The sequence below is a fragment of the Cetorhinus maximus genome, chromosome 1, assembly GCF_964194155.1.
Source record: "Cetorhinus maximus chromosome 1, sCetMax3.hap1.1, whole genome shotgun sequence".
In the NCBI taxonomy this organism is placed as follows: Eukaryota; Metazoa; Chordata; class Chondrichthyes; order Lamniformes; family Cetorhinidae; genus Cetorhinus; species Cetorhinus maximus.
The window spans coordinates 46,690,337-46,709,679 of NC_135879.1; the positions used below are offsets into that span (position 1 = coordinate 46,690,337).

Here is a 19,343-nt window from a genome sequence, read left to right on the forward strand (position 1 = left end):
TTGGTGGTGGGTCTCAGTGGACTGAACAGATTTGGAGAAAATCCAAGTGTGACATCATAGGGAACTAGCGAGGAGCCCAGGAGATAAAACAGCACGAGAGGGAGAGAACAGAGAGACTTCATAAAGAGGCACGAGATGAAGAGGAGGAGACAATTGGTGAGTGACAGGTGAATATAAACTTTATGTAAATTTTAAGATATGTCAGTGCAGCTTTGCCATGTGCATCCAGCAGGATGTGGGAAGTTGTGCAGGCGAAACGTGCCCTCGACAACTATATCCGCAAGAAGAGTCATCAGCTGCAGAAAGTTGAGCTCTGGGTTGTGAAACCTGAGCAGCAGCTGGAGTCACTTTGGTGCTTCCACAAGGATGAGAATTACGTGGATGGCACATTTAGAGAGGTGGTCACTTCACAGCAAAGTCATACACAAGCAAAGAGGGAATGGGTGACTGCCAGAGGAGGGTTTAAACTAAATTGGCAGGGGGATGGGAACCTGAAGGGAAATTCAGAGAGGAGAAAAACTGGCAGTGGGAAGTAGAGAAGTTTTAATTGATAAGGAGGATATGTCAGGGAGTAATATCAAAGTAAATAGAATACTTGGAGAGTTTAATAGAACTAGAGTAGAATATAGTAAATTATTAGATGTGGTCAGAACAAAGGAAAAAGTTAAAAAGCCTAAATCAGGATTAATATGCATGTATGGGAATGCACAGAGTGTGGCTAATAAGACTGGCGAACTACAGGCACAGGTTGACAAATGGAATTATGATATTATTGCTATCATAGAGACCTGGCTCAAAGAAGGGCAGGACTGGGAGTTAAATATTCCTGGGTACAAGTTGTTTAGGAGAGACAGGAAAGAAAGAAAAGGTGGGGGGGGTGGGGTGGCAGTGGCACTATTGATCAAAGATGGCAGTACTGGAGAGAGAGGATGTTTCTGAGGGGTCAAAGACAGAATCTCTCTGGCCAGAGATAAGGAATGAAAAAAAGTGCAATAACATTGATCACTGCAGTGTATGAACCACGAAGTAGTGGAAGGGAGGTAGAGAAACAAATTTGCAAAGAAATTACAGACAGGTGCAAGAATTATAGAGTAATCATAATGGGGGACTTCAATTATCCAAATATAGACTGGGATAGGGATAGTGCAAAGGGACAAGAGGGGCAAGAGTTCCTGAGGTGTGTTAAAAATTATCTTCTGCAGCAGTATGTTTCCGCCCAATGAGAGGGCAGGCAATATTGGACCTGGTTCTGAGGAATGAGTTGGCCCAAGTGGGTCAGATAACAGTGGGAGAGCATTTAGGGGACAGTGACCATTGTATCATAAGGTTTAGGTTGGCCATGAAGCAATCCAGAGCAGGGATAATTAACTGGAGGAAAGCCAACTTCAAAGGGATGAGAATGCATCTGAATTGAGTGAGTTGGAATCAAATGTTGGCGGGAAAGACGATAGCTGAACAATGGGCTACTTTCAAAGAGGTAGTATTGCAAGCAATGTCAAGGTGTATTCCCTTGTAGGGGAAAGGTGGGACAAATAAATCTAAAACACCCTGGATGACGAGAGAGATAGAGGTGAAGATGAAAAGGAAGAAGTGTGCATATGACAAATATCAGGTAGAAAATACAATGGAGAATCAGGCTGAATATAGAAGGACCAGACGGTAAGTGAAAAAATGAATCAGAAAAGCAAGGAGAGAGCATGAAAAGAGGCTGGCAGCGAACATAAAAGGGAATCCCAGGGTCTCCTATAAGCATGTAAATAATAAAAGGGTGGTAAAAGAAAGAGTAGGGCCGATTAGGGATAGAAAGGAACTGGCATTTGGGGGCAGGATAAGTAGCGGAGGTATTAAACAAGTACATCACATCTGTCTTTACAAAGGAAAAGGACGCTACCCAGGCTGGGGTGAGAGAAGAGGTAACTGGTACACTAGAAGAATTTACAATTGAGAAGGAGGAGGTGTTAGAAAGGTTATCTTTACTTAAAATAGATATGGTGCAAGGACAGGGTGAGATGCAACCAAGGATACTGAGGGAGGTGAAAGTGGAAATTTCAGAGGCACTGGCAATAATCTTCCAGCCTTCCTTAGACACAGGGGAGGTGCCAGAGTACTGGAGACTTGTGAATGTTACACCCTTGTTCAAAAAGAGATGCAAGGATAAAGCTGGCAACTACACACCAGGCAGTTTGACCTCAGTGGTAGGGAAACTTCTGGAAACTATAGTTTGGGACAAAATATAAGCCACTTAGACAGTGCGGGATAATTAAGGGAAGCCAGCATGGGTTAATTAAGGGAAAGTCATGTTTAACAAATTTGCTGGGGCAGAAATTTTTGCTCGGCATGCGGGCAAGTGCCTGACAGGCTCAAGCGTAAAATAATGCGCAATGACGTTTGGTGAGCGTCCCGACGTCATGGCGCACTCGCGCGTTATTTCACTCAGTGTGCACACAGGTGCCGGAGCCACACGCGCCATTAATTAAAAGGCCAGTTAAGCCCATTAAAAAGTCAAGTGATGCCGATTTTCCATTGCCTGTGCGATTTTGCATTCGTCGCATGGGCGAAACGGGCAGGTAACCAGCTGACAATTTCAAAAACCTCATCCATGGGCAGGATGAAAAAGGGTCAGCAGCATTGCCAGTGTGAGTAGTGAGGAGTTAACATTTCGAGTCCATATGACTCTTCTTCAGAGCTAAAGAGAAGTAAAAATGTGATGAAATTTATACTGTTTAAGGGGGGTTGGATAGTGAAGGTGAAGTTGGATAGTAGGCCAGTGATAGGTGGAGGCAAAAGAGAGATTGATAAAGATGTCATGAATAAAAGGATAAAGGGGTGTTCATGATAGTGATACTGGCTAAAGGAGGTGCTGATGGTGGCATTAAGGTCAGAAAGCAGAATGTGATAATAGCAGGACAAGGGTAAGCACTCTGGAAAGAACAACATGAACAAGTGACAGGTGGCCCTAGCGGGGTGGGGTGGGGGGAAAGGACGGTAGTGGGGAAAAAAGATCAAAAATAGGATAAAAGGTGAGGATAAAACAATGAATAAAAATAAAAATAAATAAAAATAAAAATAAGTGAATAAAAAATAAAAATGAATATTGAGAAAAGGGGCTAAAAAAGTGGTGAGAATGGAGGAGAGAGTTCATGGTCTGAAGTTGTTGAACTCAATGTTGACCCCGGAAGGCTGTAAAGTGCCTAATTGGAAGATGAGGTGCTGTTCCTCCAGTTTGTGTTGAGCTTCACTGGAACATTGCAGCAGGCCAAGGACGGACATGTGGGCATGAGAGCAGGGTGGAGTGTTGAAATGGCAAGCGACAGGAAGGTCTAGGTCATCCAATTGGAGAGACCAAATGCAGACTGGGTGACTGCTTTGCATAACACCTTCGGTCTGTCCACAAGCATGACCCAGACCTTCCTGTCGCTTGCCATTTCAACACTCCACCCTGCTCTCATGCCCACATGTCCGTCCTTGGCCTGCTGCAATGTTCCAGTGAAGCTCAACGCAAACTGGAGGAACAGCACCTCATCTTCCAATTAGGCACTTTACAGCCTACTGGACTTAACATTGAGTTCAACAACTTCAGACTATGAACTCTCTCCTCCATCCTCACCCCTTTTTTATCCCCTTTTATCAATATTCATTTTTACTTTTTAATTTTTATCCACATTTTTATTTATTTTCATTTTTATTCTCACCTTTTATCCTATTTTTGATCTTTTTTACAACCAGTGTCCCCTCCCCCACCCCACCCAGGGCCACCTGTCACTTGTTCATGTTGTTCTTTCCAGAGTGCTTACCCTTGTCCTACTATTATCACATCTGCTTTCTGACCTTAATGCCACCATCAGCATCTCCTTTAGCCAGTACCGCTACCATTAACACCCATTTATCCTTTTGTTCATGACAGCTTTGTCAATCTCTTCTTAGCCCCCACCTATCGCTGGCCTTCGATCCATCTTCACCTGCTCCACCCCCCCTTAAACAATATAAATTTCATCCCGTTTTTACTCCTCTAGCTCTGAAGAAGTCACACAGACTTGAAACGTTAACTCTGTCTTTCTCTCCACAGATGCTGTTAGACCTGCTAAGTTTTTACAGAATTTTCTGTTTTTGCTTTAGATTTCCAGCATCCGCAGTATTTTGCTTTTATCTGAGTAGTGAGGAGTTTGAGATAGTTTGCTGCTGGTGCCTTATTGGTATATGGTAGCTTCATCTCTGTTCGGGGCTTCATTTCAGGACTCCTTGATGTCTCCAAGGACCCCAGAGAATTCAGACCATGTGGACCCTGCCAGGTATCAGACAGCCTTCCCTTCCCCTCAAAAAGGGGATTGTGGTCTCTGGTGGAGGCACCTCCTCTGAGGAGGAAGAGAGGGCAGAAGGGAGAGGAGGCCAGGTGTCCCAACGCAGCTTCCAGGGGAGCGACCTGTGGGAGGAGAGGCACAGACACAAGGGGCGCAGGGCCAGCTGGCAGTCTAAGGTGGAAGGGGCCGCAGAAGACGCCACTATCCTGCCAGGGTTTACAGGCGGCGATGCAGCTACTTCAATATGTCCGAGGTGCAATGCTGAAGGAGGCTCTGCCTCTCAAGGGAGACCATGACCTCCATTTGTCAGATGATTGGGCCTGAGATCACCTCCGACTGTGTGGTTGGACACCCCATGCCAGTGGCTCTGAAGGTCACAAGGGCTCTCAACTTCTATGCATCTGGCTGTTTCCAGGGGACAGTGTGTGGAGCCCCCCAATCAGCTGTCCATTGTTGTGTCAAGCTGGTGACAGAAGCTCTGTTCAGGTGGGTATTGACTTTCATTCATTTCTGTATGGACGAGGCCAGCCAGGCTGAGCGAGCCAGAGGCTTGACAGAGATTGCTGGGTTCCCCCGCATCCAGGGTGCCATCAACTGCACGCGCATGGCCATCAAGGTGCCAGCGGGTCAGCCGGGTGCTTTCGTTAACGGGAAGGGATTCCACTCCATGAACGTGCAGATAGTGTGTGACCACATCTCCATGGTCTCATCAGGGTGCCTGACATGCACAGTGACAGTGTGATGACTTAAACTAATAACATGTCGTAGATCTCCCTTAGGTTTGCTACCTAGAAAGCCAGATAGTTGCATGTCGGAATGGCCCCCCAACACTGTCCTGCCTTTGGGTAAGTTTCCCATGGAGCTACCATGGGAGTTGATAACCTGGTCGACTGAGGCAGGCTGCCAATTAAGGCCCCACTTCTAAGAGCCATTTTCAGAAGCTGCTGTCATTTTCCCAGCATCAAACAGGCTTCTCTTTGAATTGGGAGGCTGGTGGTAACTTGGAGATGGCCCACCGGCAGCAGCCTGGGGGAGCTGCTACCACCCTCATTTTTTACTATATTTCTGAGTTTTGAGTCACCTGCAAATTATGTCCTGTATACCCAAGTTCAGGTCAATAATATATATCAAAGAGAGAGCAGTCATCCTCATACTGGCCCTTAGGAATATTACTGTATATTTCCCTTCAGTATGAAAAACAACTCTTCATCCTTACTCTCTCTTAGCCAAATTCCTATCTACTCTGTCACTGGAGGTTTAATCACATGATATCTGGCCATGTGTTATTTGACCATGTGACACTTGTAATTTCTCTCCTGAAACTTTGTATCACAGGCTGCAGACTTCAAGAATAAGGCCTACCAATTTCTCAAAGGCAAGTAGGAATAAGCAATAAAGGTTGGCTTTGTTTGCAGCAACATACCCCAATCTTTAAAAATGTTAATTGCACTTCATTTATGAACGTTGGACTCTCTGTAGTTGAGTATCTTTGCTCATAGTTTTGTACCATCAGTTGTTATATACAAAACATTCAGGGAACCAGAAGGTCACCTGGAGATGGGAATAATCAATACTGGGAAATGAAAATATAAGATGGAAAGAGAATTAATTGTATAAATTAAGGTTAAGTGTGTGCAGGTGGGGGCACTCATTGGATAATTACTTTTTTATGGCACAGCTAATGTTCAAATCCCAAAGGGAAACAAGAAACAACTGCCACAACTTGTTTTGCAATTTGTATAAATTTTGAGATGCATGCCCTGAATTCAGTAGCAATAAGACCAGCAAGTCTTATAGATTTTTACAAAATTAGACTAAACATATATTAATTGAGGAAATGACTTTAATACATAGATCTACAAATTACTACTATGATAATTTCTAAATCCCCTAATCAATCTAACTCCCGGTTACACTTTTGTTAAGGCAACAGTAAGACACACAGACTTTAAAAGACCCAGGCAAAGAAACATGATACCCTGAACAAATGGCTTTCCAAGTGAGTTTTCTTCACTTCAGTCCTTTGAAGACAGCAGCTTGAGGCATAGATACTGAAGGTTTTTCATACTTGTAAGATCTTAAAAATGCCATCCCTTACACACAGCCCTTGCTCCTTCTTTATACATATCTTTCTCTTTGAATACAAAATACCCATTGTTTCACTATGTCCTTGGACTTTATCTTCCTGATAATAAAACCCTCTCATAGCACTAAGTTTTACCAGTAATCTTTAGGAAAAATAAATGCACCATTCCTAAACTTCACCTGGCTAGGTAACACATTTCACCCCTCTTTTGAAAACAATCTAGTCTGGTCTATTTCAAAATGTATATATTCCCTTGACTCCTATATTTCTAAACTTCCCCATGTTTATCTAATTAACATTTCAAACTTTAGATCAAAGCACCCAGACTAGCTGCCTCTAATTCAATTAAATATCACACACACACATAGATACATCCCACTATTACTCTATTTTACAATAAATTGTAACAACATTATGAGAATTATTACATCTTTACAACTTGTGCTGATATAAAGAGATACTTGGTGCAACCGGTGGGCACCACAGTGGCTGGAGTGCACCATCAGCCCCGGGAACATTATTTTAATTGAAATAAAAACAAAAAAATGCTGGAAAAACTCAGCAGGTCTGACAGCATCTGTGGAGAGAAAGGCAGAGTTAATGTTTCGAGTCCGTATATGGAGTTTTTCCAGCATTTTTCATTTTTATTTCAGATTTCCAGCAACCGCAGTATTTTGCCTTTATATTATTTTAATTGAATTTGATAAATTTCCTCAAGTTTTCTTAATGTGTCCCTTTAAGGGGACTAATTGTTTATTAGTTAATGTGTTAATTAGTTTTTTCATTGGTATATTCAAAAGAGAGTATAAAGAGAAAAATATAAAGAGACACTTGTATTATAGCGCCCCTTTAAGGGGATATCAGTTAGTTAATTAGTTTAATTGTTTTTAGTTTGCTCAGAAGAATACAAAGCGATACTTAATTGATTTGCAAAAAGATATTTATTGATACTGATGATGGATTGCAGGGTTAGGAGCTATACATTTGTAATGTCTCACTTTGTGAATAAATCTAAAACTGAGGAAAGATTTACTCCTGATCTCCTCCTTTACCAACTGGCTATAAGAAGCTTCACAAATGGGGTGGTGATGACTGTAAATCTAAGTGTGTAGCACGTGAAATGAGGAAGGAGTGCTGGCAGGAATTAATGGTTATACAAGTGCTAGGATATGAAGAAAGCGTGGTGTGAAGATAGGAAATCAAGGGGTGACTGTGGAATGAAAAAGAGAGGTGCTGCAGTATACCCTTGAGAATGTATGTTGAGAGAGGTGATGAGAGGAGGGATTTTTTGAGAGTGTTGTCAGGTGTTGTGCAGAGATGCAGAGCGGTACTTGTCTTTAAATGACCTTGTGAGGTCATTTAAGTCAGATCCTGCAGGTTATACTGGTGGCACTGATCCTGTCAACCTCTTCTGTCCAGGCCAAGTTTGTGTCTGGGCATGTGGCTACAGTTGCTGGGGAACAGAATCTCCCTTCTTGCCTTGATTTCTTTCACTGGGATCCCCAGGAAGCCATAAGAAAACTTGGGTGGGGAAGCAATCCTCTAACTCATCTCTGGTTCCACAATAGTTTCCAGTGTTGTTCAACCAAGAATCAAAGCAGGGAATACAACTTCATTTTGAAAGATGCATTCCACTTTGAATAGGCCTCTGGAAGCATAAGGGAAATTGTGCATGTCGTATAATGGGCTGCCTGATCCCCAGTGCGTTCAGATGAGCAGCCTGTCATTGACTGGAAAATGAGAGCCAGGAGTTAAAATTGCTGGGCCTCACATTTGCGATATCATGGGACTTCCTGCTCTACATAGAACTTTGATTCATGTCCCATGCTGAATGGAATTCAAAAGGTAGAAAATGTGGAGTGTAATTTGCATAACAGCTCCAGGTGATCTGGAAAATTGAGAGGCATGTCAGATGATTTCCGCCTAGTGTCCTCATACATTTTGTTCTTCAGTCATACTCATCACATCCATGTTTTTCTGGCCTAGTGCTGGCTTTTGATTCAGCAAGCAATTCATCCGAGGTACAGCCAGCTGCTGGAGCTCTGATAAACCAGTTGTTAACTTGAATTATTTAAAACATGAATTATTTATCTTATACCTTGAAATTATGAGTGCAGCTCCTGCTTATTTTATAGACCTTTAGCTGAAACTTACTCATTTTGATAAATACTTTATCATTTATGGAGTTCATTTGAAATAACACTATGATTTAACAATGAAACTGCTTTTTTAATATGTAAAAATATTTTATTCCTCAATTCAGCATTTTGGACATTTCAAATGAAATAGAGATCCTATTCTGGAAATCCCTCTTGATGGTGTGATCGTCAAATGTATTTACATCAGGGCCCATAACTCCTGATCTCTTTGGGGGGTGGAGGTGGAGGGGGTGGGGATAGTGCCTGGGAGGTACCCCAGAAGATGCACTGGGAGGCCCTCCCGCAAGTCCCATGCAAGGACTGCACGGGAATTGACCAGGAAGTTCACAATGCTTGCCCTGCACCTGGAACCATCCGAAACTCTGGTTTAAATCAGAGACTTCGGATGGTTCTGACTGTCTTAGCAGAATGATTACCCAGGAAAAGTTAAAATTAAAACTACTTATAACTCCTGGGTAACTATGGTACTGACCCCTCAACCACCACCCCACAGGAACCCACGACTGCCCCTCACCACCCCCTGGCTACCCTCCCATGCAACCAACTTCCATATGATGCCCCAACCCACCCGACTTCCTCCCATAACTGACCACCACACCCCTAACCCACTGACCATCCAGCCCTCCTGACTGATCACCCAACTCCAACCCATCCTATCTCCCTACTGATGACCTGACTCCCCCCAACTGACAACCCGATGTGCCCCACTGACTACCCAACTCCCCCACCATTTCCCTGCCCCACATCCTACCCTGCCCTCCACCCCCATCCTATCCACCTACTTTACACACCTGGCTTCTTAAAGTAGCTGGGACCTTCAAACATACCTGCTTTATGGCAGTTAATGCTGTAAAAAGGGCATGTGGCTTCCTTTCCCTTGACTCTGCTGCTCTACACTGAAACTACTGCACTTTTCCCAGCCGGCCCGAGTCGTCAGGTCGGACAAGGAAGGTGCAGCTCCAAACTAAGGTAGGACGAAAGGAGCGCAATGGCAATCCAACAGCAATTGCCACTCCATAGAAATTCTGGCTGCAGGTTTGTCTTGACTAAAACTGCAACATTAACCCATTTATTTTAATAGTTGCTTGGTTGGGTATTGCTGAAAAAAGAGACATGCTATCGAAGCTTTTCACCTTGCGCTCATCAGGACAGATGTGAGTATACCAAATTTCAAAGGGTGTACCAATTTATTCTGCATGCTGCTGATTGGTTGGCAAGTTTACTCTGATTAGTCAAGGCATTGCCATGGAAAATACATTGCCCTTCCAGAGTAATTTGAGGTAGATTGGGCAATGTTTAGGTCAGAAAATGGCAGCCTTATGCCCGTTCGTGAGTATAAATTGAAGAAAAGCATGGGGGACTATAGTTCCGAGGTGTATTCTGCATGGCAATGCCTTGACCAATCAGAGTTGACTTGCCAACCATTCAGCTAAAAATTAGACTAACAAACAATTCAAGATTATTAGTTGGGCTCACAAATGCTTGCTAGAGGCTACATATATTCATAAGCAGGAACCTGTCCTCTGCAACCACAAGGGACACGTCCAGGCATTGTGCCTTTTTTGAATTAAACAAAAGCATGGAAAACAATAGATCCCTGATGTACTCTCCATGGCAACACCTCTACTAATCAGTTGACTTACCACCAATAAGCACCCTTTTCTCATGCAGTATAAATTGTTACCTCCTTTGAAATTTTGCATTCTTGCATCTGTCCTGAGAAGTGCAAGGTGAAAAGCTTCAACAGCATGTGCCAATTTTTAAAATTGGTTAATGCCACGATTAAAATGATGGAGAGGAATTTGATCTAAGCATGTTAAGTATTTATATGATGATATTGTCATCAGTGGTCTCCAGGCTTTGGATGGAGAATGCTTGAAAATTGGAGGATCTGTTATTTTGCTGAATTCAAATACAACTCATTTACATCTAAGCCACATTTGTTGAAGGGTAATTCTCTTCTTTAGGTTTGACTTTGTGGAAATTGAAGATCCAAGTGATGGCGCAATTATTGGACGATGGTGTGGCACCAGTGTAGTTCCAGATATACAAATATCGAAGGCAAATCAAGTCCGGATACGATTCCGATCTGATGAGTATCTGCCATCAAAACCGGGCTTCTGTATTTACTACTCCCTTCTGGAAGCTGTAAGTCAATGGGAAAATTATCTTATTTAAGGAATGTGTATGCTAGTTTTGAAATTAAAGAAATGGAAATCATTTGATGAATTTTAGTTTGTCTATATATTGTTAGAATACCTTTGCGTAAAAGATTAGCATAGACAACCATGTTGACTGCAACATATATAGATTCTAACTTTGTGAGCACCTCATCCACTACTAGTTCATTTTCAGAAAAATTGCCTCATGGTGTGAATTTCAAAAAATGATTGGCTGGAAATGTGCAAGTTTCCCACATTACACCCTTTAGATAAAATATTAAAATTATAAACCTGGATTTAAGGACCACACAGTCATAGCAAAGGTGCAACGACAGGTCATTTAGGAACTGCACAGCAAGACTTTCTTAAAGTGATTTCACCCAGTTTAGGGATCATTGATAACAAGATCCTTGAAGAGAATGTCAGGACAATTTAAGCACTGCAAAACTGCTTTGATAAAGCTTGAGATTAAAGAATGGACACATAGCCCCAGGGAGAAATTGTTCAGTTTTCTCTATGTTTTGAATGTATTTAAATGTCCCTACACAAGTGCCCAGAGTAGCTCACTCTGCCCCAAAAATTACCCGCTGGATGCCCAGTGATTTGCTTGATGTACCATCACTTGCAGGATACCTCTCCCTCCCACTGGATGCCTTGCAGACTGAGTACATTTACTAGATAGGTTTGAATTGGAATAATGTATGTCTACCACTAAAACTTGATGCTTACTGTTTGTCACACTAAGCTACCGGAAATTAGCACAAGTAAAAAGATGTAATGTTACAGTAACTTTTAACAATAAGTACAATGGCAGGAAATGTAGTCAGATGAGGAAAACAACATCGTACAAGAGAAACATTTATCTCAAGTATTTGAGTCATGTTTGAATGAAAAAGGAACAACTTGGTCTTCAGCCTTAGCTACAGCAGCTACTTTTTACCCTGTCAGAATTTTGTAAAATATAAACCATGATTTCTGCGATTAAATCAAATTGTTAATTTATCAGTATTCAAATCAGCCGAATGTCACCACTGGAACATTCTGTTGCAGGTGATAAACATCTTCCTTCTAGAATTTCACTTGTACAAATTGAATACTATTTTCTTCTTTTGTGAGCTGTAACATGTTGTACTTTAACTATGCAGGGGGTGTCTTAGCTATGCCAGTAAGGTGTGGCAGTTATATGTCGAGGAAAGAAGGCCATTGTGTTCCTCACTTAGACTAATGAAAGAATATATAGTACTTACCAGTTGTGGTGAGCTAATCTGTTTGTTCTGTGCATATCTGATTCTTGTCAACCTCAGGCGTATTCTTAAATGAATTCTTTTCAACCGCTGACTGCTAACTTTTGTGCATTATCTTTTTAGTCCCTTGATTAGCCATCATTCCCTGTCCAAGAATGCGGGCAGGCAATCTGCTCCAAGGCCTCTGGTCACTTCTACATTTTAGCCAATCACTAACAGATACATTAGATCATTGTGGAGTGATTAACTTGACATTTTTCTTTGTCTGGCTGCTTTGAAGTGTCTGGTATCTCCTTAGTGTTTGTTTAGCAATCAGCCCTAAGATTTAGGTCGATATCCAAGGTACAGAATATACTTTGATTCAGTGTCACAGCAAAATGGAGCTGAGGCACTGCTCACTCGTAGTGTTCATCCTCAATAACAATCTCGTGGTTACTGAAATTACATGTTTAAAATAATAAAGACTGATATCACCTGTGAGAATTAAGAGAACCCTGGAGCTGGATGTTTTTCTCTGCCGTCCCTCAGTAAATTTTAATTTGTCCTGCAAGCTGCATCAACTGTATCAAACAATCTCAAACTAACAGTATGCTGTTCTTTGAGTATATCATACAAGTTTTCATCTTCCCAGATTAATCTGAAACTGTCTGCTATGGCCACAGCGGTATTTTTTTTTCCTTTACATTGAATTTGGCCAGTTGCAATCGCCACAGACGGACAGTCACAGCACCTGTGCAGTGACAATAAGGATACTCATGAACATACAAAAGTGAAAGGAAAAGACCAGCTACCCATTGAGCCTGGCCTGTACAGGTATGGTGCAACGGAACATCAAGGTCACCAACAAAACACTCTCAATAATAGTCATGTAATCTTCTGAGATAGCAAAACAGACACACAAAACAGATTTTAAAAATCCAAGGCAAAATTAGGGAAACAACATCTGGGAAATTTTGCTTTGATTCCCAAAGGTGACAAAACAAGTTCCAGGAGACCACAGTGACTACATTTCCCAATACTTCATTAAACTTTCATATGCAGTGACACTGACCTTCATCAGGAACTCATCCAGCTTGTTTTTTGAACATGTGTAGTGAATCCACACTCACTGGGCAGAGTTTTTCACTCGACATGCGGACGCGCGCCTAACCTGCTCGAGTGTGAAATAGCGCGTGATGTCATCGCACACTCGCGCAATATTTCGTTGGTGGGCGCGTGAGAGAGCCAGCAGCGTGCCAGCCGACAATTAAGAGGCCTAATAAGGCCATTAACATAGTAATCAATGGTGAATTTTTTATTGCCCATCCAATGTTATGGTTGGCGGATGGGCAAATCGGCCAGGCGGCCTTTGCCTTTTTGAGGAAACCTCATCCTAGGGCAGGGTGAAGTTTCCAATATTAATTTTAAAAAAAGATAAAAATATTTGGACAGAATTTACATCAGCCATATGTTCAGGTGACTGATCCTGATGCGTGGACATTTTTTTCGGCATTCGAAAATCTCTATTTATGGCTTTTCAATTCTTCAGCTTCCTCAGGCAGCTCTCTGCCTTCAGGGAGCTTTCTGTGAGCACTCCCCCATGCCCGCGCTGACTTCAGTGCTTGCCCTCCTCCAGCCCTCACCTCAGCAGTGCTGAGCATTTCAGTGCACCTTTCACGCTGGCTGGCTGTTAATTGGCCAGCGTGAAATCGCCACATGCCAAACTCAAAGTTCTGCCCACTCTACAAGCCAGCAACTTGTTCCAAAAGTTGATGCGAAGCAACAAAAAGAAAAAAACCTCCTGCCATCTAACCTAGCTCTATGCTCATGCAGATTACATGCATGTTCTCCATAACTCATCTAATTTAAATGGTTTATCCACATGGACACAGGGTCGGCAAAGAATCATAGCAACGTACAGCACAGAAGGATGCCGCTTAGCCGATTATGCCTGTGCTAGGTCTTTGAAGGAACAGTCATCCTTAATCTCACATTTCCACATATTTATCTGCAACCTTCTACGCTCTTTGGGTGATTCACGAGTGCTATTGGGGAAGACAAACTAAATTGGCAGGGGTGTGGTAATATTAGAGTGGAAAACCAAGGTGGACAGAATACTGGGTGAGACAGATAGCCCTAGAGTAGAAAATAGTAAGTTATTAGATGGGTTCAGAGTAAAGGGGAAAATAATTCAGTCTAAATTCAGGTTACTGTCATGTATGTGAATGCGTGGAGCTTGGTATGTAAAATTGGTGAGTTGTAGGCATAGATAGCCACATGAAAATATGATATGACTATAATGGAGACAAAGAAGGACAGGGCAGGGCATTAATTATTCCTTAATACAAGGTGTTCAGGAAAGATAGGAAAGGGGGAGGGGTGGATGTATTGACTGAAGAGAAAATTGCAGTGGTGGAGAGAGAAAATATCAGAGGAGTCAAGGGCAGAATCTATTTGGTTTGAGTTAAGGGGGAAAAAAAATAAATGCAATTATATTACTCGGTGTCGTCTATAGGCCATAAACTATTGAGAAAGATGTAGCAGAATAAATTTGCATAGAAATTACAGAGAGGTGCAAGAATTATAGGGTGGTTATAATGGGAGACTTTAATTATCCAAATATAGAGTAGGATAGGAGTAGTGTAAAGGATAGAGAGGGACAAAAGTTTCTGGAGTGTGTTCAGGTAAATTTTCTGCAACAGTTTCCAGTCCAATGAAAAAGGAGGCTTTACCTCGGGAATGAGGTGGGCCAGGTGGATCAGTGTCAGTGGGGAACATTTAGGGGACAGTGATCATTGTATCATTAGGTTTAGGCTGGCTGTGGAAAATGACAAAGAACAATCAAGAGTAAGGATAATTAACTAGGGGAAAACCAACTTCAAAGGGTAAGAGTGGATCTGGACCAAATAAATTGAAATCAAATGTTGGTAAGCAAAACTGTAACTGAACCTTAGGCTATCTTCAAAGAAGAGATAATTAGGGTACAGTCAAGGTATATTCCCATGAAGGGCAAATAAATCCAGGTACAGTGGTCCAAATGCCAACCCCTAAAAAATACTACTACTTTCTGCTTTCTGTCCCTTTGTATCAATGCTGCCACTGTCTCTTCATCCCATGGCCTGTAATTTTTCTAACAAGTCTATGATGCGGTATTTTATCCAACACCTTTTGAAAATCCTTAAACAGAACATCAACTGCATTATTTTCATCAGCATTCTCATTGCATGTTGTATAGCCCTAGAAATACATATTACTGAGAAATATTTCTGAAGGAATAATGATTTTGCCAAGTATTTTTATTCACTTAACTACATTAATTGTTGTTAAATATAACTGTTGAATGACCTGTGCCAAAAAGCTCACATTGGAATGGAAACTGAATTCCAATGCTGTAAGAACAGTTTTTATGGATAACTGAAAGTATATTTATGTAATTTGCTTGATTATAATATGCACATTTCAGTGCAGCACAACAAATCCTTAAAAAAAACACAGGGCTGTGTCACACAGTTTAGCAATTTAACTCTAATTTGGGAAACTCTAGGCCCTTTTGGCATCATTTCTCTTTTACCTTATCAGCAAGAGATAGTACCTGCTTTGCTAAGGATGCTGTTCCCGTTATTCAGAGACAGAGCCCCCAGTATTAATGACGAGGTGAGAAGCATGTGGGGGAGCCCTGGAGAAGACGAAGCATGAGCTTGGCAAGGCCGGAAGGTGGAGGCCCTGCCAATCTTAATGGCAGGGCTGCATTTAAATAATTTTGTTTTGTTTTCAGCCTGACAGCCAGCTAATTTGACTGACTGGCCAGTGGATAGGGACAGAAATTTAGCAGCAGGAGAATGCATACAGTACCCTTGGGAAGGGAAGAAGACTCCAGGCTGTGACTGGTCGGTAGAGAGGAAGGCCATAGTCAATGGGAGGATGGATCTGGAACACAATATGTTATGTGAGGAAGAAGGTGGTACCAAGTTCCAATGGTGGTTGTGGGGGATTGGGTGCGAATAGGAGTGTGGAGAGGGTGAGGGCAGATCCGGGTTGATTGAGAACAGGGTGGAAGTGATGGGGGTATTGGCATGAGGATCTAGTCCACGTTCAGGATTAGGAGGTGAAAGATCCAAGGTCAGGAGGGTCTAGGCCCATACTCAGGAGTGGGGGTGGTGGGAAGTGGGGGTAATGATCCAGGCCCATGATCGGAATTGGAGGTAGGGCTAGGGAGAGGTGGTGTGATAGGATCCAGGAACATGTTTGGGAATCAGGAACAGTAGGTAGCGCTGAAGATTCAGACCCAGAATCATATACTGGAATGGGAAAAATGCAGGTCCACTATTGGGTGCAGCCAGCCCCATGATTGGGATCGAGGATGAAAGCAGGAGTTCTAAGCTTACAATTGGGGTAGGGGGCAGGGTGGAGGGGTGGGATAGATCCAGGTCCACCATCGGGACCAGAGCAGGGCAGAAGGTTGAGGCCTAGGAATGGAAGCTAAGGGGTGGTAGAAGGATCCAGGTCCAAGAAGACAGGAAGAATGGGGGTTTGAAGAGTCCTAGCATCTGCTGAATTGAAAAAGACTGAGATGTCACTTATTATGAATGGCAATTTTTCACACCAAAAGAATGGTTGTGAAAGGAGCTTAGCCACTGATTGGCTTTAACAAGGTTGTACATACCTAATGAATCAATCCATACTTTTGCAATTTATTTAAATATATTATTCATTTTGCAGTTATTCATTTAACAGGGAAAGTTATCATTTAAAAGGGTGGAAAAAGGATTTGTGTATGGAGCTGCTATTCTCTTTAACACCTTTATCAGTTATTCACTTTCCTGTCATACTCTATTTTCAATTGCTATGACCTTGTGACGCTAGTTGTGAGTGTTTAGAAATTGAGTATTTAGAGATTATGAGTATTTAGAGATTTATGTACTCTATTAATGGTGAGGCAAAAAAAGATCTTGGTTTCTTTCTCGCTCAATGCTCTTGAGTTTGAAGTCCTGCATGATATACATATAGTTGGCAACCTAGATGGGCAACACCATGTTAGCTATATTAAACGCTGGACCTATTTCCCCATTGCAGTTAGATCTGATTGTAGTTATTCTTCTCATTCAAGGTTCCAACACCCATACAATTTCATATTATCTATGAACCTTTAACGCCCATCCATAATTCCTTTAAGATGGTAGTGGTGAGCTGTCTTCTTGTGCTGCAGTCCATGTGGTGAAGACTCTCTGATTGTGCTGTTAGGTAGGAATACCAGTATTTTGATCCAGCAACACTGAGGAACAATGATTAATGTTCAAATCAGGATGGTGTGTGACTTAGAGGGTAAGTTGGAGTTGATGGTATTCCTACATACCTGCTGTCCTTATCCGACAAGGTGGTGGAGGCTTCCATTTTGGGGAGTCATGATGCTTTCATGCACCTGGTCCAGTTCAGTTTCTGTCAAAGGTGAACCCCAGGATGTTATTGGTGAGAAATTTGGTAAAGTTCATGCCATTGAATGTCAAGGGAAGGTAGTTATGTTGGTGGAAATGGTTATTCCCTTGCACTTGTATGGCACAAATGTTACTTTCCACTTATCAGCTTGGGTGTTGTCAATTTTCTGTTGCATATCTGCATGGACCACATAACTATCTGAGGAATTACGTATGAAGCTGAACATTGCAATGATCAGCTAAAAACCCCAGTTCTCACCTTATGATGGAGTGGAGCTCATTCTTGAAGCGACTGAGGAGTGTTGGGCATAGGGCACTGCTCTGAGTTACTCCTGTAGAAATGTCCTGGACTTGAGGTGCTATAGATTCGTAAGCGCACCGAAGGAGGCAATTTGGGGAACCAAGTCCATGCTGCTCTCTGTTGAGCAATCCAAATTAGTCTCATTCCCTGCTCTACCACCAGAGCCTTGCAAGTTTATTTTCCTCAAGTGTCCACCCAATTTCTTTTTGAAATCACTGATCATCTCCACTTTAGCCACCCGTTGTAGGCAGCAAGTTTTAGGTCATTACCACTCACTGTGTAAAAAAAAAAAATTCTTCCTCACAACTACCTTGTCTTTTTTTTTATTCTTTCATGGGATGTGGGCATTGCTGGCTGGGCCAGCATTTATTGCCCATCCCTAATTGCCCTTGAGAAGGTGGTGGTGAGCTGCCTTCTTGAACTGCTGCAGTCCATGTGGTGTAGATACACCCACAGTGCTGTTAGGGAGGGAGTTACAGCGACAGTGAAGGAACAGTGATATAGTTCCCTGTCAGGATGGCTTATGGCTTGGAGGGAATTTGTAAATGTTGGTGTTCTCATGCATCTGCTGCCCTTTTCCTTCTTGGTGGTAGAGGTCACAGGTTTGGAAGCTGTTGTCAAAGGAGCCTTGATGAGTTGCTGCAGTGCATCTTGTACGTTGTACACACTGATGCCACTGTGTGTTGGTGGTGGAGAGAGTGAATGTTGAATGAGTGAAGGTGATGGATGGGGTGCCAAAATGTGGGCTGCTATGTACTGCATGGTATCACGCTTCTTGAGTGTTGTTGAAGCTGCACTCATCCAGGCAAGTGGAGATTATTCCATCACACCCCTGATTTTTGCCTTATAGATGGTGAACAGGCTTTGGGGAGTAAGGAGGTGAGTTACTCATCACATGATTCCTAGCTTCTGACCTGCTCTTGTAGCCACAGTATTTATATGGCTAGTCCAGTTCAGTTTCTGGTCAATGGTAACCCCCAGGATGTTGAAAGCGACTAGTACACTCAATCATTTCTTGATTTGATGTGAAGTGAATCAAATTGGTTGAAGACTGGCATCTGTGTTTGAAGGACCTCAGGAGGAGGCAGAGAATGATCAACCTCTTGACATTTCTATCTAGATGAATGTGTTTGAGATCACTTGCTGATGGTTTACCCTATCAGCCTTCACCCAGATTCATAAAGATCCTGACAAGCAACAGTGGCACTAGCGAATCATGCAAGACATCTTGAGTAACTGATCACAATATAGAACTATTATCGTTAATAACAGCTTTCTGTCTATGGGAATGCAACCAATTCCTTGTCCAAACAAATCCCACAGCAATGGAAAAAGAAAAAGCTGGATAAACTCAGCCAAGGTCAGGCAGTGTCTGTGGAGAGAGAGAAATGGATTTAACCTTTTGTGCAAATGATGTTTTGGCAGAACAGGAGTTGGAAATTGCACTGGAACCTCCCATATAAAGCAGCTTACTGTGTGGCATCTTGTCAAAAGCTTTTTAATATCCATGTAAACTTTGTGGAATGGACTACCTTTATCCTCCAACCTATAACCTGCTCAAGAAATTCAACCAGGTTGGGAAGACATGACTCTTTTCCTGAAGCCATAGTAAGGATATCTAATAACCCCTTCTCTGCCTAGGCAGCCATACCCTGCAACCTTGTTATTTATAGTGAGAGATC

The 19,343-nt window shown here is 42.3% G+C and overlaps 1 protein-coding gene across 1 annotated transcript in view; it reads left to right on the forward strand.

Annotated features, from left to right (window-relative positions):
• pdgfc (platelet derived growth factor c) overlaps positions 1-19,343 on the forward strand; it is a 439,285-nt gene that overhangs the window by 214,837 nt on the left and 205,105 nt on the right. The window contains exon 3 of the mRNA XM_078540645.1: positions 10,511-10,691. Coding sequence (XP_078396771.1) covers positions 10,511-10,691 — 181 coding nt within the window. The remainder of the gene's footprint in view (positions 1-10,510; positions 10,692-19,343) is intronic.